This window comes from Gadus morhua, chromosome 22 (assembly GCF_902167405.1).
Source record: "Gadus morhua chromosome 22, gadMor3.0, whole genome shotgun sequence".
Classification (NCBI taxonomy): Eukaryota; Metazoa; Chordata; class Actinopteri; order Gadiformes; family Gadidae; genus Gadus; species Gadus morhua.
The window spans coordinates 10,672,846-10,699,113 of record NC_044069.1 but is presented as its reverse complement, the minus strand read 5'-3'; the positions used below and the strand labels follow the sequence as shown (position 1 = coordinate 10,699,113).

The 26,268-nt window shown below is 48.0% G+C and overlaps 1 protein-coding gene across 1 annotated transcript in view; it reads left to right on the top strand.

Moving 5' to 3' along the window:
- LOC115535710 (dolichyl-diphosphooligosaccharide--protein glycosyltransferase subunit STT3B) overlaps positions 1-25,916 on the top strand; it is a 119,620-nt gene extending 93,704 nt beyond the window's left edge. Inside the window, exons 5-16 of the mRNA XM_030347132.1 lie at positions 1,294-1,393; positions 3,902-4,000; positions 8,229-8,375; positions 10,897-10,945; positions 12,955-13,109; positions 13,956-14,167; positions 15,396-15,583; positions 17,052-17,223; positions 17,774-17,947; positions 18,571-18,684; positions 22,986-23,192; positions 23,478-25,916. Of these exons, the coding sequence (XP_030202992.1) occupies positions 1,294-1,393; positions 3,902-4,000; positions 8,229-8,375; positions 10,897-10,945; positions 12,955-13,109; positions 13,956-14,167; positions 15,396-15,583; positions 17,052-17,223; positions 17,774-17,947; positions 18,571-18,684; positions 22,986-23,192; positions 23,478-23,552 (1,692 nt within the window). The 3' untranslated portion in view covers positions 23,553-25,916. The remainder of the gene's footprint in view (positions 1-1,293; positions 1,394-3,901; positions 4,001-8,228; positions 8,376-10,896; positions 10,946-12,954; positions 13,110-13,955; positions 14,168-15,395; positions 15,584-17,051; positions 17,224-17,773; positions 17,948-18,570; positions 18,685-22,985; positions 23,193-23,477) is intronic.
- The last annotated feature ends 352 nt before the right edge of the window (positions 25,917-26,268 follow it).

Genomic DNA, 26,268 nt, shown 5'->3' with positions numbered 1-26,268 from the left:
AGGAGCCTCATATGGAACTCATCTGCGGTATTCATCCAAGCTACGCTTCAAATGCTACTAATTGGTTGTCGTCGTCTGAGAGAAGGGGGTGCAAATGACTCCCGAAAGATAATTACACCTCACCACTTATTTGGATCTCTCTCTCGCTCTCTCCCTCTCTCCCTCTCTCGCTCTCTCCCTCTCGCTCTCTCTTATAATGAAACTATCCAATGAACAGGTTCAGCATGGTTTATAGTTTTTATTAGTTTTCTCTCCTCTGGCTCTCCCTGGGATATGTTTACAACTCAATCTGTGTGCGTGTGTCTCTTTGTGTGAGAGAATCTCTGTTCTCCCTCCCGGTCTCTCCGTCAACCCACCTACCTTCCTCCTGCTGTGGCCCAGCTCTGCTTCAGTATGTTGCCTTGATATTGCGTCTTTCTCATCCCATGCCTCCTCTTTTTTTCCTGCGCGTTTCCATCGGTGTCTTCGTGTCCTTTCCAAACCTTTTTGAGCAGGTTTTTCTGGGTGTATATTTATTTATTTAATTCCCCTCCAAGTCGGCTACACCTGGTGCTGTGAAGTCCATACGGCACTGGTGGCATAGATTTTATACAGAGCTTTTAAAGTTATCGGTGCGTGTTAGGCTTTTAGTCCCGCTGTGTAAAGGGACATGGGCTCTGGGTTTTTATAGAGCGCTATATATGTCAATTAAGTTTTAGCTGCTGGTTTATACACTCGAGTGGTTGAGCTGGAAACTTGGTGGTGTATGTGTCGGTGCTGATGTCTGTGTGTGGGTGCATAGCTGGCAGCATTTGTCTACCACTGCCTCTTAGCATTTGCTTTGTGCCCAGGGCTTAAGTCCTGTTGTATGTCTGTGCCGCCTGCACGTCGTCCGCCCGTCCGTCGGTCCGTACGTGCGGATTCAGGCCGCAGCATTTATGTGTGCCTGCCACGAAGGATTCCTCATTCCGTGTGTCTCTTAAGGTCCTCTGGGTCTCTGTGTGGGTGTGGGCTGATGTGTTTTGCCCTTTCGTTTACAATTCCTTTCATAGTATTGAATTGTGTTGAATTGAAAATGCCGGTTTCATAATGATTTTTTGGCTTGCCGTCTAGATATTATTTTTTCATTGGCTTTTCTTTCTCAGCGGGAGACGGCGCCCTGGGCCCTCAAATATCAGGGAATTCAGGGTCTTGTCCATTATAGCCAGTGAGAAGGGGATGATTAATACAATCAATTCATTCTGCTGATTTCCAGCCATGCTCGGTGCTAGCAAAGAATTTCGTTCACGTGTGTGTGTGTGTGTGTGTTTTCAGGTCTCTGCATGGGGAGGCTATGTTTTCATCATCAACCTGATTCCGCTGCACGTGTTTGTGCTGCTTCTGATGCAGCGCTACAGCCGAAGAGTCTACATTGGTGAGCCCAGCACACGCACACACACACACACGCGCACTTACACACACCTCCCTTTATGCTTGTGAAATTTATAGCACAACTGTAAAAACCCAAAGAATATCCATCGACATTCTCTCGTTGTTTCTGGCTGTCCCTCATTCGGTCATACATTTCTGCGCAGAAATGTATCCCATAAATAACCCTGGATACAAACAGTGTCTCGTGTGCTGACTGCGGCTTGGGGTAGTGTCTCAACCCCTTGTTCCAAAGCCGCCGCGAACCCCTCACACCGCCCCTGGGGGCGGTCCGTCGTCGGGGCGCTGGTGGCCACGTTCCCCTCTAAACGCCTTCATCATCCATCGAGTCAGCCGTCCATTTGCCGGCGCACCGCGGAAGGAGGGAGCCGCGGCCATCTGCTTCCACTTGACACCACTTTATAGTGTGGAAGCACCACGAGCTGCAGTGGTTCTGTTATAATTATAGAGCTGGGGTATAGATCTGTGTAAAAAGGATATATCGATAATTATAGTGATGGATGAAAAATAAAGATGCATAGATGAAGAGATATGTCAACAAAGATCTAGATAGACGGATCCATCAATATAGGGATGGATCAAAAAAGATGGGGGGCGCCCCGGTGGCTCACAGGGTAGAGCAAGTACCATATAGGCTCAGCCCTGATCGCAGTAACCCGGGTTTGAATACTGCCCGCGGTCCTTTGCTGCATGTCCTCCCCTCTATCTCCCATACCTTCCTCTCTATCTCACTTTATAATAAAGCATAAAAATGCGAAAATAAAACTTAAAAAAATAAAGAAAAGATAGATGGATATACATAGAGGTATAGAGTTATGTAAACAAATATCTAGATTTATGGATATAGATAAATGTATTAATCTTCTGGGGACCATACACAAATTCTCTCGAATGCTCCCTCAATTTGAGCATTATACGCTTGGCGCACATAAAAAAAGTTAGTATGAGTTGGAAACCGCCGAGGGCCTCTGACGGGAGATCCGTCTGTATTGACTGACTGTAGTCTGTGCGGTCCAGGCCTCGTTAACACACAGCCACGTCCTGAATCACCTCGGGTTCTCTTCAGTCCCACTCATTTGTTTTTTATGTTCTGTACAAACCCGAGAAACAAACAAGTCCAAACTACACTGGCTTTGGCAGACAATCCCACGCTTCTTAACATCGGGGCTTGCGTTGACCTGCCCTGCCCGTGACCCAGCTTTAGTGTCTGCGGCGCATTGTCAGCCAAGAAAGTGTTGCCGCAACTTGCCAGATAAAGAAGCAATATAAACAAAACCCTGAGCCTGATGTAATGGCTCAAGTTCCTTTTAAGGTCGGGAAGGCAGTTTATTTTTAAAAGCATATTTTGTAATTTGTTGAAATTCTCTTTCTAGACACCGATCAATAAAAAAAAATGCAGTGGGGATAAACTGAAAACATTGGATGGCTCACCTGTCTACCTACTGGCTATCTGCCCGCACTCTGCCTGGGCACTCATTGCTCATGACCAGAGTCATATGGCTTTGGAAGGAGGTGTGGGATTCTTTGGATAGTTTCATTTAGTGAACTGTGACTCGTTGCCAAATTCCCTGAACCGATCTATCTTATACTAGCCTTTATCTTATTCTAGCCTTTACCAATTTCAGCAGTTCATGGACTATCTTAATTATTCATTCTTACAAATTATCTGGCCCCATCCTTAATCACGGCATGCATTTTCATTTCTAATTAAAAACTCAATCAAAACCAAATCAAGCATTTCCCGCATATGAATCACATTGTGTGATCTATCGCTAACCAGGTGCACATAGCTCATTTCAAAAGTCAATATTGTGGGTTTGTCTCGTACAATCTGGCGTCCATGTTTAGGGTTACCGGCGGTCTATCCACACAACGCAAAGATAAGAGATGCCAAATTAAGTGTCGCTTGAAGACGTCGGCGTGTATTAGTGTTTTAATGAAAACCCAACATGGCTTGAGCACTGTGGCCTGCTCTTCATCCATCCCTGCTCAGTCAACCGCAGACGCTAGAGAGATAACCACACGGCACCTGTCGCTTCCCGCAAGAGAGCGGGTGAAATGTTTTAATAAGAGCATCTGGTGGTTAGGTGCATATGACAACCAACCCCAAAACGCCCCCCCCCCCCCCCTCCTGCAACACCCAACGTTGCTGCGGCAACGGGGAGTCAACCTATCCCTTCAGCTTCAGTCGCCATTTACCCTGCAAATGACTTTAGATAAGCTGTTTCGTGTTTACACTTTACCCTGAATCTCTGCGTTTGAGGAGGGGGAGGAAAATCAATGGCGTTTAAATACAGCTGCTGAGCGGATTTTCTCCATGCTGAAAAAACTAGACTGCTGCTGGACAATAAAGCAAGAAGCTAGCTAATTTAATTGTTTCTGTGTTTTCGTATTTTGTTTTCCTCTCATGTCTTAATTTTTTCTTTTTTTGTGTCAAGACTCAAAACTCCCTTCTTGTTTCTAACTGTGCTCCCTGCCTCCTCCCTCCTCTCAGCTTACAGTACGTTCTACATCATTGGCCTGGTGCTGTCGATGCAGATCCCCTTTGTGGGCTTCCAGCCAATCAGGACCAGTGAACACATGGCCGCTGCAGGTAGGCTCTGTTTATATTTTTATTATAAAGACTTTTATTCCAGTACTGAAGCCTATTTCAATACTGAAGTGTACTTCAAGCGTTGAGGACCTTTACAAAGCGGTTCTCCGATTGTGAAGATTCTTTGCTTATTGCCTTCTAAATCCAACTGATTCAGCTCATGCAATTCAAGGCCCACGTTTGTGTTGTATTTCATACCTCTTTGGGTGAGATGGAGGTTGCCTAGTGGGACTCAAAGCCCCGATCGTGGGGATTCGTCCACTGACTGTCTTGTATTTGTGTTGCAAGCCAAGCAGAGCTCTTATTAATAAAGTACTTTTTTGAGTGGCATTTGAATCCGGATAACTAATGATAACTAATGGTGTGACTCACCAGTAGGCGGCCCCGAAATGACAAGGAAGACGGGTAAGGCTGCGACAGTATGGATTTTGACTTACCGCGGTGAAATTGGAGTGTATGTTGGCGGTTTACCGCCATCCCCCCCACCTCTAAAAATAGTATTATCTTGTTTATCAAAAGCCTGTAGCAGGACTTTGAACGATGGCTTCTCAATGGTATGGAATGGGGCCATTTATTGTACCTCATAACCAGTCACACTAAATGAATTGTCTGCGAAGCATGCGGTTCCCGCCACCCAAACCATGCTTCCCCATCTAAACCCGGCTTCACCACCTAAACCATGCCTCATTATCTAAACCATGCCTCACCATCTTAACCCAGCTTCTCCAGAAGCACTTCGCTGGTAGTGAATCACCTCGCCTCACATTGCCATGCACGCATTGTATGGCTAGAGCTCTCAACAGCTTGGATATTGTTCGTTCATTCCTCTTCTAAATATATCATTCAAAAGGTTAAAGAACATTTAGATGGAAGTGTGATTTTACTTTGTCGATGTTCACTTGGAAAACGAAACAGTTTGTTGAAAAAGGAAGGTTTTCTTTGAGATTAGCCTTGTTCTAAAGTCTGGGCATTGGACAATATTTCACACCCTATTAGATCGCTGATATAGATATTCATCGCATTTTATGCGTTATATCAAGGAAATTCATGTGGCACTCGTGTGTAAACAAGCCTAATCTGAAATAAATTGAGTCTCAATGAGTTTTTGAGATTTGAAGCAAAGAGGGAATATTGAACGTCAAACTGTTATCATCAGGGCGAACATCAGGTTTTTGTGTTGTTTCTGTCTGAAACAAACTCTTCTGGGTAGGTATCGCCATATGTGCAGAGTTGAGTTCTAAAATGCTTAATTCATTATTGTTTTTAACATATAGTATCAGTGTTGGCTGTTCCCTCAAACAGATGTCTCTAAATGTTACAATATAGCCATATAAAACAGACAAATTGTGTGTGCTCTTGTGTCTGACATCGCCATACACGCCATACACGCCATGCAGATCTAGAGTTCTGAACTGGGTCATTCCTTCATATTCTTTCATTTCACTTCTTTCATATAATTATATAATTAAAAAGGTTAATGTCATGGTCGCCATCCATTTCATTATATCTCTCCTCTCCTTGTGTAGCTCCTCAAATGAAAACCAAACAGCCGTTCTGCCTGGGGCATAATATCCACTAATCTCGGTAGGCCTAATGCGCTACATCGCGTGACTCGTAGTTCCGATGGTAACAGATATACGACTTGGTAAAAACACACATTCCCGTGCGAGATACAGCTTGAGATTAAACTAATGTCTGGTCTGTCAGTCTGATGTCTAAATTAGCTATGTATTCACAAAATTTAAAAAAATGAGCCAATTGACCTAGTTCCACACGCAACGGATACTTTTCCCCGGCCGTCCACTGCACGGGCATTGCCGCTCGAAGTGTGTTGAAAGCAGAAAGCTGAAAGCACTTAGCTCAAGCTGTTCACTTGATGAATGTCTTTTTTTGTCTGTACCGTGTTTGTAATATATTGAATGGTACACAATTAATAATAATCTGAGGCCCACAAAATATGTTTAATGGGCTGTCCCTCCCCCTTTAGTGCGAAGCTGAATCGACGAGCAACTGAAGTTTGTTTCTCAAAGTCCTTGAACATAGTTTGGCAGACAGTCAATAATGATAACAAAACCACAATTCATATTTCATATCGTTCATGATGCGCAACTGTCACCAGTGAAAATAAATACAAAAATTCCAATAAAGAAATTGCGGCGACGACAGTGACGATCGCCACCCCGCGGTAGGAGTCACATGACACGCTTTTGCGGAGTTGCGGTTATCGCCACAGCCCTAAAGACATGATGGGGTCTCAGACCCGGCCACCTCTTCTACAGTGAACCCCTTTGGATTAAGTTTGTGGATGCTAGGTAGCACGTTATGGATGTTGAACCACCTGTTTGCTTGTGGAGATGGAGTGCATGGGGACTAGTTTGGAGAGTATCAATCAATGTGCCTCGGAAAGGGCAGACCCCTGCATGCCTCCCTCCTGGGATACATCAAGAGCAGTAAAAATGGAGGCTTAGGGAAGGTAGTGGCTCTCTCTCTCAGATGGGGAGAGCAGAGCTGTTTATCTGATCAAGCCTCATTGGGAGGTTTATGAAGGCTCGTTCAGATTGTTTCTCAAATGCAGGCCCATCTGCTCACAGACTGTATGTGTGCGTGTTTTGGATGCGGCTCTGTTGGTTTACCTGTGTGTGTGTGTGTGTGTGTGTGTGTGTGTGTCTCTGTGTGTCTCTCTGTCTGTGTTAGGGATGCACCGATTGTGAAATTCTGGGCCGATACCAATGTTTAAAATAAAATTTTGGCCGATATGCGACACCGAGGTTTTTTTGTTATTTATTCCCCCCTGTTGTACCAGGGAAACAAACCCTAACCCCCCACGCACGCACGCAGACACACACCTCGTATACACGCACACACAATGACACAGGGAGAGGCTTTTATGATTTGTATGAAATCAATCTGTTTATTTCAACAACTGCGCCTTGACTTAGGCAGATACGCCTATGCGCCGAAAACAGATCGCTATTTATTTTACTGAACACAGCCTGCATGACGGTGAACTAGACACGTCTTTAGCATATGGAAATTTTGACAAAAAAAATTACTTCACACGGTGTGTCTTTTTACAATTTATTTGTTACTCGTAGTGCTGAGAAATGTTTGCCAAAGACGTTGACGTCACTTAGCAACCGAGGACGCCTGCGGAGTAATACGACCGTGCGCACGTGTGGTTTGTTTACAAATAAAAGTGAAAGAAAATGTCGGTCGTGTGGGAGTATTTCACTGTCTCGGCGAAAGATCAGCGATATGCAGTTTGTTCAAGAGGAGGAATCATTAAACATGTAAACATCGGCCACTGCCATCGGTGTATGTCATCCTATTTTCCGATAGGCCGATGGCAGTCAACAACTCGAATATCGGCCGTTACCGATGTTCGTCCGATACATCGGTGCATCCCTAGTCTGTGTGTGTTCATCTGTTCATGAGCAGGCACATTGGAGTATTGCCTCTGAATCAGTGTGTGTCTGGAACCTGCTAGTTTGGATACCAGAGTTCTTTTCTATTTCTCTATATATACCGTTATCCTTCTCTCCCTGCATGTTCCTTTGTTTCCTCGTATCAACTCTGCCCCCTGTGTTTTAGTCACTGTGGGTGGTGGATGCTGGAGGAATGTGTTTGGAGAAGGGCTGGGGACTCAGTGAAAAAGGGTCTGTTTTTGTGCCTCGGAGCCACAGAGACACTATCCCAGACCAATAGATGGACAAACAGAAACGTAGACAGGTTGACAGACAGCCAGGTAGACTGGCTGACAGACAGACAGACAGACAGACAGACAGGTAGCCTGGCCGACAGACAGCCAGGCAGTTTGGCCGACATACAGGCAGGAGGCTTGACAGACAAAAGTTAGATTGGTGACACACGGAGCAATAGCAAAGTTTAGCACCTTGGCAGCTCTCCAGGAAATAGACAGACCCCTGGCCTTGGAAGTTGACATTTACGGCCCCTGGCACATTTATGTCTGGGGGCCAAACAGGGACGGTGGTGGAATGAGGAGGAGGCTGGTGAAAACAATGAGCTTCCTCTCTCATTGCTCTCAATTATCCTGACCAATTTGGAAGGGCAGCGGCCAGATGGATTGACTCGGGATGAGTGCAGGGAGAAGGAGCGACGCTCAACGGAGAAACTCTTCTCAATCACCTCCAAATTCACCCAATGCAGCTGAATTAATGTATTTAAATCGATATCTAACTTCTCTGTGTGTGTGCGTGTCCCCTCCCAGGTGTGTTTGTGCTGCTGCAGGCCTATGCCTTCCTGCAGTACCTGCGTGACCGGCTCACCAAGCAGGAGTTCCAGACCCTCTTCTTCTTGGGCGTGTCTCTGGCTGCGGGAGCAGTCTTCCTCACCGTCATCTACCTCACCTACACAGGTCAGCAGGCCCCCCCCCTCCTCCCCCCCATCCCAGCTCATTGCACTCACGCACACACAAACACACCCATGTCACTGTTCAGACACATGCACACCGCCCCCAACAAAACATTACATGGTAACCATGGCGGTGTTTGCTTGCCGACGGCTGAGGTTTGTTGTTGTCGATTTGAGTTCGGGCCAATGTTCTGAACTTGGGTATTGGTGTTTGTATCCTGGAGGTTTGCAACACCCGTGGAGAGAGAGAGAGTTGCATCAATAGTGACACATGAGTCTATTTTCCTGTCACTCGTAGTCGAACCCGCTTCGTGTCCAGGGCTTTGTCTGAAAATGCCTCGACCCGTGTGTTTTTCATTCATATGCACGCGGCGATGCTAGGTAGAATTATAATATTTTTTACATCCGATCAGATAACGTGTACATCCATCGACTGCAGCTGGAGACGAGGTCCTGAATATAACTCTAATATATGGTTTGGACAAACAAAACTGTGCGTCTTATCTCCCAGATTTCCAATCATAAACGGCGTGAATCCTCTTTATTTGCTGCTCGTTTATATATATATATACACACACACACACACACACACACACACACACACACACACACACACACACACACACACATACACACACACACACACATACTGTACATATATACTGTACATATACATTACAAATTACATCATTGAGATGACTATATTAAAGTCACGCCTCCTGCCTGGGCGAGGATGGTATCGTCTCGGTGAATAATGCACGTCTCCTCGTTGCGTCGCGGCGGCGGCCTTCGTAAAGCGGGCCGCTCGGTCCAGGCGCCGAGCAAGCGGTGTGATTAACGCGGTGCTCCGCTGGGAGCCGTGTTTACAGGCTGAGCACGCGGGGGGCGGGGGGCAGATAACGGCCTCAGACATACCCATATTTTATAGATGAAGCGGGCTCCGTGCATAGGTGATCTTATTCATCCCTCGGATAGTGTGTGTGTGTGTGTGTGTGTGTGTGTGTGTGTGTGTGTGTGTGTGTGCCAGTAAACGGAGAGCTAGGCATATTACCATGGCAACGGAACCCCCTGCTGCGAGGAAACGGCGCAGACATCGCCCTCCCCGGCTCGTGCATCACCACACACATACGCTATCGCCCGATTGGATGAAACCATGTTTGGTTTTTATTTAGTTTTTTTCCTACCATGTCCCCCCCAGGTGTTCCCCAAATACGGTCGCTGAAAATGATTTATAACCTTAATCCCACCCACTCATCCCGACCTGTCAGGGACCCTGTTACCGCGGTAACTGTAAATAGGCGCCGCTCTGAATTAAGTTGAGTTGGCGTGCGGGCGCGAGCGAAGGTAATGTGTGAGGGGGGGGGGGGGGGGGGGGGGGGTGGACCTGTCAGTCGGAGCGACGGGCCAGCGCGGGACTGCTAATTGAAATTCCCGATCAAAGGCAAAACGATTTGCATGCATGAGTGAAATTACCGACGCCGTCTTATTTGCAGTTGAGATGCGTTTCCTTCTCACGTACAGGCTGTGCCTCGCGTTCCCGCCATTTAGCGGCAAGCTGGAGAATATATGTACTTTATTTTACCCCCCCCTCCCTTTTCCATTTTCTTCAGATGAGCCAAATTGGCCGAGGATAAATATGGCTGCTTGCCGAAAAGCCCCCAAAAATGAATTGAAATGAATAAAAAAAAGTCCATTCTTTTTATCCAGCCTTCTTTTTATATTATGCCAGCTATAAATTATCAATAGATATATCAAAGTGTTCTCTACCAACAGAACAGAACTATATTCTGGCGTTTTTCCGAGGCAGCTTCTATCATACATAATTCTTGCATTGTTTAGATAGTGAACAGTGTGAGTGAGTTTGAAGTTGATCCACACACACACTTTAAAACAGACGATATATACTGCATTACACTTCAGTCGGAAACCGGGATGCTCCCTGAAATAACCTCATATTTCAGGCAAACAAGGAGTAAACGAATAGATTTCAATGGTGTTTTTGGGTATGCTGTGTTAAAACAGCCACTATCTGTAATCAATCTAAGCCCACTCTTGTCACCCGCCCTCTCCCCCATCCCTTATCCTATCTCTTTGTCTCTCTCTTTGTCTGTCTGTCTGTCTCGCTATCCTAGTGACTCTCTCTCTCTGTCTCTGTCTCTCTCTCTCTCGATGCCTCTGTCTCTCTCTCTCTCTCTCTCTCTCTCTCTCTCTCTCTCTCTCTCTCTCTCTCTCTCGATGCCTCTCTCTCACTCACACGATGCCTCTTTCTCTCTCTCTCTCACACGATGTCTCTGTCTCCGTCTCTGTCTCTCTCTCTCTCGATGTCTCTCTCTCTCTCTCGATGCCTCTCTCTCTCTCTCTGTCTCTCTGTCTCTCTGTCTCTCTGTCTCTCTCTCTCTCGATGCCTCTGTCTCTCTCACACGATGCCTCTGTCTCTCTCTCTCTCTCACACGATGCCTCTGTCTCTGTGCCCTAGTGTCTCTCTCCCTCTCTGGGCCCGTATTGATCTGTGTTTGTTCCCGTAGGTCACATCGCGCCGTGGAGCGGCCGCTTCTACTCTCTGTGGGACACTGGGTAAGCCCCGACCGAGAGCTCGCTCCTGTTCCACGGCCACCCGGCGTGCCTGTGTTCTCCGCGGGAGGCCTCCGCTCCACCCACCCGGACCACCGGGAGATGGGTGTTGTCGATTGGGTGGGTGGGTGGAGGTGGTTGACTGACAGCGGCTTCCACCTATCCCCACCTCCCAGTCGGGGGGCCAGACACTTTATCCCGGAGTGGCGGCTCCTTCACACCGTAGTGGGGCTCCAGAGCAGGGCCCCACCGTGTCGGGTATTCACTTAGACTAAATGGCAGAGATCCTGCCGCATTCGCAGATCAAGGGGGTGTTCAGTGGCCTTTTTTTTCTTCTACTTACTACATGGAAGGAACTGAGAAGCTGTGCGGAGCAAAAATAAAAACGTCTCTCGGAATAACAAGATAAATGAATCATGATCTCCCAACTCCTCAGCGAGAGTCCCCCCAGTTGTCGGATCTCATTTGATCCGCAGTATGGCAGGAGCGACTCAGGGGGTAGGCGATTGAGCTGCTGCCGGCGGCTACGTCCTTTTAATTCCAAACCTCGCACACACAAACAAGCACACGCATGCACACACGAATGCACACACGCATGCACACACGAATGCAAAGGCGAATGCACACACGAATGCACACGCGAACGCACACTCACGGGAACGCACACTCACGCGAACGCACACACACACGAACGCACACACAAACGCAAACATACACACACACGCACACATGCACAGACGAACGCGTACAAACACGAACGCGTGCACACAAGAACGCGCACATACACGAACGCGTGCACACAAGAACGCGCACACACACGTACACACACACACACACACAAACACGAACATACACACAAACACACACACACATACGCACCATGGACCCCTCTCTCTCGCACTTCTCCCTGTCTGCCTCAGCCTTGGCTTTTGAGCACTTACGCCCCAGTGTGTCAGCTGCTCTTTAGTTCTGCCACCCTGAGACCGTTTGCCATGCAAAGGTTCCTCCCGCGCACTAAGGCGCCGTTGATCTCTCGCTCTCTCGCTCCCTCTCTGTCTCCCCCTTCCTCTCTCTATCACTCTCTCTCTCTCTTGAATGTGGTCCCGAATCAGCCTTTAAAGAGAAATATTAAAGAGTGAATAATACTTGGGCCGGGGTGCAACAAAGGGAACGCTGTGAACCAACGTTGGAACATGTGTGCACAGAACGAACATGGATGGAGACACACACACGCACATGCCCGGATAGAGACACACACACACACACAGTCCCGGATAGGGAGACACACAGAGTCCCGGATAGAGAGACACTAAGTCCCCGATAGAGAGACACACAGTCCCGGAAAGAGAGATACACAGTCCCCGATAGAGAGACACACAGTCCCGGACAGAGAGACAAACACAACCCCAGACCCGGATAAAGACACACACACGGGCTCGGATAGACACACACACACACACACACACAGGCCCGGATAGACACACTCACATAAACCCGGATAGAGACACACGTGACCGTGCACACACACACGCACATACAGATAGAGGCACACACACACATGGATAGAGACACACACAGACGTGGATAGACACACACGGAGACGCGGAGAGTGACACACTGATATACACTCACATGATGCTTAACAGGGTGCAGGAAACTGCACTTTAATTGTCTCTTACATCCGCTCTATATCGTCCACGCTGGCCTTCATGACGCCCCCTCAGTCTGCTGTCTCGCCTCCACTTCTCACGCTCCGTCTTGCCTCCCCTTCTCTTCACTGATCCGTCGCTCTGTGTTTGTATGTACTGTAAATATATGGATTGATAATTGATGGCGTAAACCCATCCATCTTCCCATCTGCGGCCTTGAATTATTTCTCTCACTCCCGCGTTCAAATGTTTTGTACAAATTCCCGACGCTTTATCGGCCCAGTTGTTGACCTGAACAACATTGCCATCATGTCAATAACGTGAACCCCCCTCCCCCTATCTCTCTCTCTGTTTGGTCCCCAGGTACGCCAAGATCCACATCCCCATCATCGCGTCGGTGTCGGAGCACCAGCCCACCACATGGGTCTCCTTCTTCTTCGACCTCCACATCCTGGTCTGCACCTTCCCCGCCGGCCTCTGGTTCTGCATCAAGAACATCAACGACGAGCGGGTGTTCGGTACTAGTCCCTCCGTTTGTGTGTGTGTTGGGCTTTGATCCATATTCATGACATCGGTTGGCTGATGTGAGTGGCACTATTTATGATTTGCTTCATGGATGATGAGTCACTCGACGCCATCCTCTGAAGTTCCTGTCCAATTTCAATACATATCTGAGAAAATGTCTAAAAGCCGTATAATCTCCCGGTAATGAGGTGTCATTTTTCATAACCGTGCCCTTCAACGCTTAAGTTGCTGTGCGTTTGATTTCTGGTCGGGATCGCGGTGTGCCTTTTACAACTGAATTCGAATGAAGCATTGAGGTTGTAAATACCATCTTGTCTAAGGAATGAAGGCCTAGTCAAAATTCTCAAGATAATTATTAATTTAGATACATTAACTCAGTTACACTAGTTGCAGTCGCTTTGGGTTAAGAGCTGTCAGCCATCCACCCTAGAAGAATGACTAATAGAATCAGTATCGCATCACCGTTTACACAATCTTTGTTGAATGCTCAGCCACCATCTTCTATGTCCCTGACCCTCATTTATCCCCCTCTCTGTCTGTCTCTCTCTCTCCTCTCTGTCCTTCTGGGTATCCTCTATCTATCCTTCTCTGTCGCTCTCTGTCTCGCTCTGTCTCTCGCTCTCCTTCTGTGTATCCTCTCTCTCTCCTTCTCTGTCTCGCTCTGTCTCTCGCTCTCCTTCTGTCGCCTCTCTCTCTCTCTTCTATCTCCTTCTGTCTCCTCTCTCTCTCCTTCTTTCTCTCTCGCCTTCTGTCTCTCTCCCCCATTCTTCCTCCCATTCCCTCGCCTCGTTCTAACTCTTGTTCTCTCCCTCCCCCACCCCGCCTCCGGCGCCCCCCAGTGGCGCTGTACGCCATCAGCGCGGTGTACTTTGCGGGCGTGATGGTGCGTCTGATGCTGACGCTGACCCCCGTGGTGTGCATGCTGTCGGCGGTGGCCTTCTCCAGCGTGTTCGAGCACTACCTGGGCGACGACTCCAAGCGCGAGACCCCCCCAGCCGAGGACAGCGGCGACGAGGACGACCGCCGTAACCCCGGCAACCTCTACGACAAGGTAAGTCCAGTCTCGCCCGCACCGCTCAACGTGTTATCCCCCCCCCCCGTCCTGTTTCGTGGAACGCCACACAACGGGACACTCAGACAGACCACGTGAAACCGCAGATAAAATCTTTTTTTTTCACGTATTGAACTCCCATAAACCTTTTTTGTGTGATTTTAAATTAAGAAATTCAAACCGGTTTAACCTTTTCTATCACCCTTATCGCTAAGATTCCATTATAGTTGTGCAGTTTAATGAGAATCGAAATGCATTCTGGGATACTTCTTCTACCCTGATTCACTGGGCCGGCATCAGCGATCCGTCTCTTGGAAGGGCCCTCCTTGGGGGGCCAAAACGGCACTAGATCTACACCTGTACCGTACCGGGGGACAACAGGGTATTGCGGAGGGATCAGTGGTATTGCCTTTCTGCTGTCGCGGGGAGCCAGCGAACGCATTGAAGCACGCAGGGACCACAGAGCCGTCACTGTTTCTTAGATTGGTTTGGATTGATGGAAAGTAACGCCTCGCCGCGTCTCGAAGCAGGTCGGAAGGAAAGATTTGCCCTCGGCGAAACGGCCTGCTTGTTTCACCTCATTGTTTCGATCGCGCTATGTTAATGTCTCACGCGTCTGTCAATTAATCACAACGGGCTTCACAAGCGGCTACACTGAACATGACTCGTGGAGCAGACGCCTAATGACATGAGTGGAGATGTCTAACGTGTCATGTTTCGCTGGTTTCACAGCGTGAACATTTGTCCTTCACTCTGTCTATCTCTTTATGTCTCCGTCTCTTTCTCTCCGTCTCTCTCTGTCTGTGTGTCTGTGTCCTTTTTTATATAACTCAATTTGATACATGGTCATGGCCACTGGTTGGAAGCATCGTAAACGTATACCAATAAAATGTGTTTGTGCTGACACACGCAGACACACTGAGACACAGACACACACATTGAGACACACACAAACACACACTGAGACACAGACACACACAAAAACACATTGTAGCAGCATATATCATTTCCAAACAACGCTAACCCACCCCATAAGTTTCCTGGCGGCCGTATCTCGGACTCCGTCTCTCTCCGGGGCAATACAATATATTTAGCTCTCCGACGCTACTTCCTCAATAATTCATCCCCAAGCCGGGTCTCAATAATTCAGCGGTGCTGGCGGGGTGTGCGACGCGATCGACACTGACCCTCTCTCTCTCGCTCTTTCTGTCTCTCTGTCTCTCCATAGGCGGGCAAGGTGCGGAAGCATGTGTCGGAGCAGGAGAAGGCGGAGGAGGGCCTGGGCCCCAACATCAAGTCCATCGTCACCATGCTGATGCTGATGCTGCTGATGATGTTCGCGGTGCACTGCACCTGGGTCACCAGCAACGCTTACTCCAGCCCCAGCGTGGTGCTGGCCTCCTACAACAACGACGGGTGAGGGCACGCTCGCATGCTCGCTCGCTTGTTTGTTGGATCGCTCACACAGTCTCGCTCGCTCTCTCTTTCTCGCTCACTGTCTCGGTATCGCTCACTGTCTGACTCTCACTCGCTCACTGTCACTCTCTCACACTGTTACTCTCTCCCACTCCCAGTCTCACACACACATAATCACATGATGCAAGTCCCAGTTGTGGATTACTTTGGTCATGGAGATTATTATTATTTTTTATGTTACAACCTTTATTGTCATACTTTTCATTTTAACAGCATTATAAGCATGCCCCCTATCCAAGCGATCTAAAAGTCTCCACTGCTGTACTGGCACATACTTGACTAATAGTTAACAGCCTGGTTCGATGGTCAACCTTTATATTATACCTCTGAGTGACTCCTGTGAATTGCTCTTGGACTAAATCCTCACCATCCTCACCAACACTTCCTCTGCTGGGGTGGAGAATCCCTTGTTGTATATTTCATACCGCACATTCATAAAACATATCGACGGCTACAGCAGCCCCCCGTAGGAGACATGAATCAAAGGAGGTTAAATTCAATTTGAATGTTTAATCCTCTTCTCCTATAGTGAGTGTGGGGATCTCCACCTCTAATTACCATGGTTGTGGCTGCACACGCTAATCGCCCGTTTGGGACATGACTGTAGTTGCGCTTTCATCACACATTCATCACCTCTCGGAAGACTTCCATGAGCGCGGTTTAATCTGATGTTGTATGACCGAGCACTCCATCTAACGCCTTAATCAACACACATTGGCGTTGGGCGGGGAACACATTCACAGGCACATTGCCGCAGGTTAGAGTCTCCAATCTACATCAAATAAATATGCCCCGCTTGTTTAATGATTGTTGAAATTACAGTCTGCTTTCTTGCACATTAGTGGGTTTGCTTTCCTTCTGTTGATTCTGTGAGATAATGTGTGCGAAAAATAGCATGCAGGCATGTATGCCTTTGTTTGGTAAAACAGTTTTACACACTCTACGCACAAACAGACGGATACATACACACATGCTGAACACTTACTGAACAGACACACAAACGCTGAACAAAGACACACACATATACACTGAACACAAACACACAGTGATCACAGACACACACACACTGAACACAGAGACGCGCGCGCACACACACACACACACTGAACACACATGCCAACACGCATGCCAACAAACACCTCTCAGTCTACCTAACGTTTAATGGATCGCTGGCTTGCGACCGAGGAGTGGGATGTTCAATTAAAATATGAAAATGAGGGCTTTGGCTGGGAGTCATTATGCAGCGACGCGCTGATTCCAGCTGTTGTTGCCACATGTCAAGTTATTACAGTCATGACATGAAATATTAATGGAGGCCTTGAGGAGGGGGCTGGAAGGGTCCCCTATACACTCGTCACAGCGTTACACTTGTAACCCCCCTCCCCCCCCCCCCCCCCCCCGCCGTTAGGACGCGAAACATCCTGGACGACTTCAGGGAGGCGTACTATTGGCTGAGGCAGAACACTGACGAGCACGTGCGTGTGATGTCGTGGTGGGACTACGGCTACCAGATAGCGGGAATGGCGAACCGCACCACGCTGGTGGACAACAACACCTGGAACAACAGCCACATAGCGCTGGTGAGCCGGTCTCTCTCTCGCCTTCTCTTTTGTGCCCGCCCCTGCTGTGTTTTCTATGCGAGTTTCGACTTTCTTTACAATGTTCTTCTCTGCTCTGTTGTTGGTTTTTTTGTTGTGGAGACAGTGCATCTTGGAATACTTCCAAACAATATCTTTCAGTGATTTGGGGGAAAATTGCGTAGTTCGTACTTCATTGACGCTGTAACTGCTTAGCGTTTGGTTTTGATTTGACAGCGATAAAAGAACGGAACAGATTATCTGCTTAGTTTGAAATCATCTTTCTTTTTGTTGACATTCTCTGAAATGTTATTTTCTCGGCCAAACACGGAGCCAGGGTTCTGATTGGGCTGTCAAGCTGCCATCACATAAACTATGTATCTCTCTCTCTCTCCCGAAAAGGTTTCTGGGAAATACATGCGTAAATGTCTTTGCTATTTTCTGTCGGTTTTATGCTTCTCTGGTCCCAAATGATGTAAGACGAGGAGAGGGGAAGGAGGTTATCTAAAACTGTATGAAACATAATTTCACCATTCCCCCCGGTCTTGTCCAGGTCGGCAAAGCCATGTCGTCCAATGAGAGCGCGGCCTACCAGATCATGAGGTCCCTGGACGTGGACTACGTGCTGATCATCTTCGGCGGTGTGATTGGCTACTCGGGCGATGACATCAATAAGTTCCTTTGGATGGTGCGGATAGCAGAGGGGGAACACCCCAGGGACATCAGGGTAAGTGTGTGTGTGTGTGTGTGTGTGTGTGTTTGTGCGCGCGCCCACGCCAGCACACACTGAGCCACGGCAGCAACTGCCCCGTCAGCGTTACTACACTCGTCTCTCTGAACGTCCGCCAACTCGCAGAGCACCCACAATGCATCTGGTGCCATCAAGGGCGCGCTAGGGCCCCTGCTGTATACCTCCTGCTAATTAGTTTGGCTGAAGTTGTGCGGCACCAGGTGCTGCCGGCCCTAATGAACCAAGGCTCAGGCCCCTATAGAAGGGGATCTGAGACCGCCTGGAAAGCCGAAACGCCTCGAAAGCTGAGAAGGTGTTTATTTAAAAGATTGTCTTTAACCAGGGCCATCGATTGAATCGGAGGCTAAACGAAAGATGGCAATCTTATTATGCGCGGGGAGTTCCGTGGCGTCGGGGAGAAAACGGTGTAAGATAATGCATGATGTGTATCCTTGAGGGAAAGTCACACCAATGCAAACTCTCGGCGAGCCCTTCCACTTATCGCCCTCATCACTTTGCATTTAGATCACTCTCCTTGGGTGTCCTCGTCTGTGGGCTGGGCCTGTCACCAATCTGTCTCCCCCCCCCCCGCCCCCATGCCCCCTCTTTGTGTCCTTCAGGAGAGTGACTACTTCACCCCTCAGGGGGAGTTCAGGGTGGACAAGGCCGGCTCCCCCACGCTGCTCAACTGCCTGATGTACAAGATGTCCTACTACCGCTTCGGAGAGATGCAGGTGAGCAGAAGCCTTTGGCAGCAGATGGGGTGGGAGGGGCGTACCTACAGTTTAGTTACCTTATCTTATTCAGCAGGCGCTTTTATCCAAAGAGGTCAAGTTGGAGTCGCTACAACCTGGTTTTTAGAATAAATGCAAAGCACTGCAACGCAGCCGTTGCAATGAAACACAAGGTCAGCATGGTTTATAGTGCCGGTGCCAAAGGATCTTTCTAAATTCAGTTCAAGTTATTTTTATTTGTTAAATGCACAACATAACAGGCAAAGCATTCATAGCTTTTTTTTATCCCAAACTCTCCTTGACAATGCAAAGAATTAAAAATATAGCGCAATTAAGATAAAATTGTGTGTCTGGAGTAGTTTGTAGACATGTTCCCTGATGCCCTCCAGCGGCTCCGACGGCCATGGTAGGCGGCCCTCCTCCCCTATCGTCGGCCAGGGTTGGGGCCCCCTCCCTGGGGAAGGGGGGAGCGGGTGCACCCATTTCCTCCCTCGTCCATCCTCCGCGAGAAGGGGGAGGAAATGGGTCCCTCCCCTACCCAACGGTGCGAACCCACTCTTCTGTCAGTGAGAGGACAGAGGAGTGAGGCGAGGGTGGAGCGGAGTGTATCCACGGGTGAATAACAGTGAACATAAACTGCAGTACTGGAGTCCCCTAGGCTTGTCGTTATGTGCAATAATATTGCATTTCTGAATATGTTGCTGGTATGAACATGTTCAGGCGGTACGGTGGGGAAAATCACCATAATAATAATAAAACACAGCAGGGTTGATGTGGGGCTAAACGTGACAGGGTCGCATTCTGACGCCATAGCAGCTCGCTGGGGAGGAGACGCATTGATCTTTTCATCAAAGTACTTCCCAATGTCACGTCGGCTGTTTGAAACGTGCCACGCTCCTTTGTCAGTGTGTTCATGCCTGTGGACCGCGTCGGTCGTGTTTTTCCCCCTGCGCTCGCTGCAGCAACGGCATGACATTGTTTCGTAAGTGCATAACATCCATAAGAAATGGGGTGTCGGACAGCCCCACAGTGGACACTCTGTACCCAGATCAGCGGGGGCTGGGGATCAGCCCCCGGGATCTGGGGATCGCCCAGAGTGTTCCTGGAGGGCATTGGACCGGGGGGGGCCAAGGGGGCCTGGAAGTGAGGAGCGCAACACTATTTATATCCAGTTGCTCGCCGATGTTGGAGAGAGTCAGAATGTGTTGGTGAGAGGAGGCGGTCGGGCTAACAGGGAGAGTTATGGAGAAACCGTTTAAGTGAGGAGATGTGTCTGTTGTAGGGATGGGCTGCTTGAGTACTCTGTCTGGATGGCAGTAGATCTGGGATCCAGCAGTCCTGTGTTGTAGAAGAACTTCAGGGGGGGAAAGAGAATAGACACCAAAGACTGCGAGAGTCTTAGATACGCCTGGTTCCCTGTTATAGTATATACTGTACTCTACTATTCTACTTTTAATAAGAGTGTTTCCTCAGTGGCCATTCTGCACGTTGTCGATTTGAAACTTTTGCAGACTCTTTTTCTTAGAACATCGGTGTCCGGAAAGGATATTTATAGCTTCCAACCGGGAAATATTCTGGCTGGTTTTCTGTTCGCAATTATCCAATTGCACACTTTCAACGGTGCTAACCGGTGCCTGGCTATGATGAACTTGTTCGGAAAAATATACTCGAAATTGCACTCATCTTCCATCTTTGTCATTTCTGGTGTTATTTGACATTAGATCCGAAACAAATTGAAAGTACCGTGGAATTAACCTCAATTTCCCGTCCCTCCTGTTCAGAGTTGTGATGGTGAGGTTGTGAGAGATACAGCTCTGCATCAGGATGAGGTCTGTTTGACAGCCTGTTTAGCCTACGTCGGAGCCCGGGTAGCAGTAGGAGTCAGTCGGCAGACTGAGGTGCGTCTCGCAGGCTGTCGAAGTCCCCCAGGGATCACCCGAGCAGAGCCGTCCACGTCCTCCATGAAGCAGGATGACGAAATGATGACCACAGGGGTCACAGGTCGTCTGTGTTTTTGCGCGTCCACATTCAAAACAGACAGAATATGAATGAGAAAAGAGCCGCTGGTGAATGACTGGAGTGAACTGTTGACGCACAGTGCAAGAGGAGACAATGGAGAATGCCATGAATTCTTGAGTCGGCGCTGGTAGAATCAAAAAGGTCTACGTCCCAGAGAAACCCAACAAATAGCCCACAGCTAGGTGAGTGCAGCTAACAATGGCTAAACTAGCTGATCTCCCAGTAAATATCAAGTCAAGGCAAAATGCTAAGCACGAAGAAGAAGTTTGATTGAAGTTCTGAAGCAACCTCGAAAAAAGTCCAATTCCGGTAGAAAATGCACACATTACACTGGGCAGAGTTCAAGGAGTTCACTATGTAGGTTGGACCTTCATCCAACTGCTTAACCAATGTTTAGTGCCTCTGCGGTGAAAGGGAGAAGCATCCATTGGTGGTGGGGTGTCAAGCCCACCAGACGATGAGATGGGCGGTGGGTGGCTTTAGGAAGAAACGCCGCGCTCAGATCCAACATCCTCAGCAGGAGAATAACGACTTCACGCCTCCAACCTTGACTCTCAACCGTAAATAACAAAATAAAAAACGATCGGCTGGTGGAAAAACGTGTGTTGTGATCTGCGACGGCGCAGGCAGCGCGTTTCCTCCAGACAGAGGATCCTTGAGGGGCTCCTAGGGGGGCCGAGACAGACAGACAGAGGAAGGAGGAGGAATTACAGAGCGAGAGATTATGGGGGGCGGGGGGGGCCCTGCTGTTGCGGTTCCTGGCTGGTTCAGCGTGGGGGTTCATGGGAATAGGAAGTGAGGCGGTGCCAAGTTGTTCTGATATCCGCACATAAAGCCCCGTCTGGCTGCCAGCTCGGGCCCTCTCCTGCGGTGGTTCCTGCTGCTTCAACACCAACGCCAGGGACCGCCCAGCCAGGGCCCCGTCCAGATCCAGATCCAGATCCAACTTCATGGTCATTGGGCAGAGTACAAGTACACAGACAACGACATGTGGTCGGAGATCTAAACAGAAGTACAAAAGAGCGGTTAAGGTACAGCTTGAACGTGATTTTCATATAGTGCAATATAAGTCGAGTATAGGCAATATAGGTACAGTATAGACAATATATGTACAGTGTAGACAATAAATGTGCAGTGTAGACAATAAATGTACAGTAAATACAATAAATGTACAGTAAAGACATTATATGTAGAGTAAAGACAATATAAGTACAGTATAGACAATATAAGTACAGTATAGGAAATAGAAGTACAGTATAGAGTACTTGGAATCCAGGTCTCTTGGACCGGGAGGCCAGGGGGGGTGGGGGGGGAAGGCAGAGATGGAACGAGGGGCCGGAGAGCAAGACCGGGAAAATGAATAAGAGGGGAGCCAGGGGGGAGAGATGCCAGGGAGACGGGGAAGGAATGGAGGCGAGGCGAGAGCCAGAGGTGTTGGTTTTGTGGCGGTGGAGAGCCGAGAGGACGAGGGCAGACCCGAGGCTTGGAGGACGACGCTAAGGAAATAAACAAACCCCGGAGTAGCCAGCCAGGGTGTGAGCCGGGAGGTGCGAGGCCATCACAATGCAGTTCACAGCGACGTGCACACGGAGAGGGGATTGAATGATAACCGGGGACAGCCTTCCGGGAGGGCGCACCGCCCCAGAGGTGCAGCCCGTATCACATGGAGCCCCTCCACGCCTCTTTTTTATGCGTGCTCGCCTCGTACGTGCGCTAGGTGTTATGCTGGCTCCGCTGGAAGGCAATATTGATTTAGGTTTTGTGTTGATCGTTCAAAGTGTTTTTGCCTCCGTTGCTTTCCCTGAACAGGTAGGGGAAACTCTCCCAAGGGGGAGCAGATCTTTTCCGCTGTTGACAGAGCCGCCTCGCTCTGTCGGCGCTGCCTTTTCCCTGTGAACACATTTACGTTCTGAAAAGTACCACAGACAGCAGAAGGCTGTGCTGCGTTGGTGTCTAAAGCTATAAAACACCAGAGCTCGCAGTTGTGATTCAACGAGAGTAAGATCTCTCCCAGACACAACCCCAGTAGGGAGTTGGAGCCGGCCCTTGTGTTTTGCTTGAGGCTAGCTCTCCCTCTAGTGGCAGGAGAATATGCGTTTGTCAGGCTTACTGTTGCTGTCCCATCATTCTCCATCAGTAGTCTGCAGGAAGATGCCACGGGGGATTAGTTAAATTAATTAGCTAGATTAATTTAAAAGGTTGACGGAAGTGAAAAGCGGTGATCATAGCTGTTCCATAACTCTTCATCTCCCTCCTGTCCGACCTCCTCCCCCCTCCACCAGCTGGACTTCCGGACGCCACCGGGCTTCGACCGCACGCGCAACGCCGAGATCGGCAACAAGGACATCAAGTTCAAGCACCTGGAGGAGGCGTTCACGTCGGAGCACTGGCTGGTGCGTATCTACAAGGTGAAGAAGCTGGAGAACCGCCAGCCGCTGGAGCGCAAACTGCGAAGCGTCCTGCCCAAGCCCAAGTACACCTCCAAAAAGGTAAGCGCTCAGCCCGGTCACCTGACCGGGGTGTCTTATGATCTGAGTGCTTTGGCCGTATCCCATTTCAGTGTGATGGTTATACGATGATACTGCTTAATCTTTTCAATATTTCATTGTACAATATGTTTTTAAATATTATCCATTGTGTATTATTAGTCCTGTTCCACTGCCTGTGTCTTCTGAGCAATGTGTTAAGCAGGGCGATAGCCAGATTTTTCAGTTAAAACATTTTATTTTTTGGGGCCAGGGTGTTAATTAAGTACGTATTCATTCCCTGAACAGACGTCCAAGAGAAAGCGAGGACACATCAGGAACAAGCTGACTCTGAAGAAAGGCAAGAAACAAACGCGGAAATAATGAGGACCAGAGAACCCCCCCCCCCCCCCCCTCCCAACACACACAAATACACACACATGCTCACAAACACACACTTACACACACACTTACGCAAACACTCACTCGCAACTGTCCAAGAACCTCTCAAAGAAAAACTTGTACGACTTATGAAGAATCATCTCTTAAACCAAGCCCCCGCTGTCTGGAGGGGGGGCCCCAGCTCCCGGACGGTGGTACCCCTTACCGGGGGTCCCCGCCCCCCACCACGGGCCCGGGGAAGCTCCTAGTGTCCCATCTCTGACCAGCTCCAGACGCATCATCCATCTTATCCTGAGGATATCTTGCTTTCAAACCCTCTTTTTTTTTTTTCCGTTCCTTTTCTTTTTCTGTGCAATTTTCTTTTTTTTGTGCTTGAATGTGGCGAAACACTGCTGGCTTCAGCGTCTCAATCGACTCTGTTTTTGTTTTGGTGGTATTTCTTTTTAATTGCGTACTATTAACTGCTCGTTAGGTCCGGGCTGTTCATCTAATGGGACGGGGTGGGTGGATGGACGTGGAGATGACTAATACTGTGGAGGCCGGGAGGATTTTTGCACCAAAGACCCAGCAGGGACTCTGCAACGCGGCCCCCCTAGGCCGCTCGAGAAGGTCCGACCGGTGAGAGACTACTTCCTGAAAAAAGGTGTGTACGGAGGTCTTGTAAGAGGAGTGCCGGCGTTTAGACGCGTCCCGTATATGATAACTTATTTTGAGTCATCTCCTCCATTCCAAACGATTCGCTAATAAAAAACAAGAATGGCTTGTGTGTATATATGTGGAGAAAATGTCTGAAAGGGTTCTAATATATTGGATTATTGTGGTGGTTTTTCTTTGTTTTAATATGGAGATTATGTTTGTTTCTTTGTTGGTGTCTATGGGCGGTGTGGCAGCAAATCAATCCGTGAATGCAATAAATTCCTAATGAATAAAGTCTAATGGAGGGAGTTGAGGTTTTGTTATAAGAATGAATGTGAATTTTTACTAAGACTTATTCACCCAATGCTTCGATTGTACATGCTGCTGCTAGAGTTTTAAAGAAGGGGTAGTTCTAATAAATGATGAGTCCTCCTATCCACCAGAGGGAGCTCTGAGTAAGCCTAGTGCCTCATTGCTGGTATCCACTTGAGTGTTTCTTTGGCTTGTAACGTGTTCACTCGTATTACATATAGTTTGACAGTGGGAGGATTTGGCAATGACTGCCAATGATGGAATTGAAGGGGGTTGGGGGGGGGGGGTATGCCCTCTTTAAGAACCCTAAAGAGGGCAAGAGACCCACGCTAATCGAAGTCTAGTGAGCCAGTGTGAATGGAAAGGCCAGCATTACATTTGAATATGTTTTGTCTGACCATGTCCCCTATATTTTGTTTTATCTCCTATGGGCACTGCACTGTTCCTGGCTCTTTAGAGGTCCATATAGGCTTGTTTTGGTGTTGTGGGGGTTCTTGGGCCCACTGTTGGAATGTGTTGTTAAACTAAATGGCTCATCACATGACTATAAAGGGCTTTATATGGTTCCACGTTCCCGCAACGCACTGACCACGCAGACGCTTCGACGCAGTCGTGAACGTTTATGGTTCTGCGTCGGGTTTTAGTAAGTGGACCAATCACAGCCCTTGCTGCTGCGTCGCCTCGACGGAAGGTTACGATTTTTGCGAGGCACACGTCCGGCCCTTGGGGTGGACGCAAGGAGGGTACGCAAGGACGTAAGGGGTCCGTAACCCCCTTGAGTAGCGGGAACGTGGAACCATAAAAAGTCCTTAACACGTTATGGAGTTGCACTTCCTCCTCACACCTAGTGCATCTTTTTCAAACGGTTATTTTCTTTTCTGTTCTTCATTTTGGCCATGTTCTCTGGGGTAGTCTCACAAAACAGATGTTGGACTGATATCTAAAATGGCTACATTCGCACTAATTCGGTTTCTTTGGTAGGTCACTAGAAGTTCAGCTATACTGGTATCCCAAATTACCGCCAAGGCAACAGGGGACCGTAGCTAAAGAGTTGTGAGTGCAGAAAGTGTCATTGTTTTCCATAAAAGCATATCAGTTCCTTCCGAGTTGAGATGAAGCCTTAATGTTATTTATATTGTAAAAAAATTAAATGAAATAAAAAACATTCTTAATTATTTTAAAACCTTTTTGTTTTTAATTTCTTTTTTTACTTTTTTGATGTTTAGTGCTTTTTTGTGTTAAGTCTTCAGCGCCACTGGATTCACTATTTTTGATGCATTGCCCTAAAAAAAAAATTCTTTCCTCTTGCTCAACCTCAAGGTTTACATTTTTACATTGTTTCGTTTGCTCATGTTGAAATGTAGACCAGATTAAAACAACTATTCAAGTTTGCAAAAATGGTTGTTCGATTTTTTTCTGGTCTGGAATTTTCTATTATCTTCCTTGTAAATTAATTTATTTTGTTGATAAAGTTAAACTTTGGAAACTTCACCTCTTCATTGAGTGAGTCCAAATTATTATTTTCCGCTTAGTTTGTAGACAAACCACACGAGGGCAGTGTTAGTCAAGTCATCTGCTCACTTCGTTATAAACGACCCTATGAATTATACTTGGTAGCCTGAAGCAGCAATTATCAAAGTGTGGTCCACGAAAATAATTAAATGAAAATAGTCTAATTACCTGGAGGAAGGGGCAATTCTAAGATGAGATCTTTAGGGGGATCAGCGCATAAGGATGTGACATGCGTATT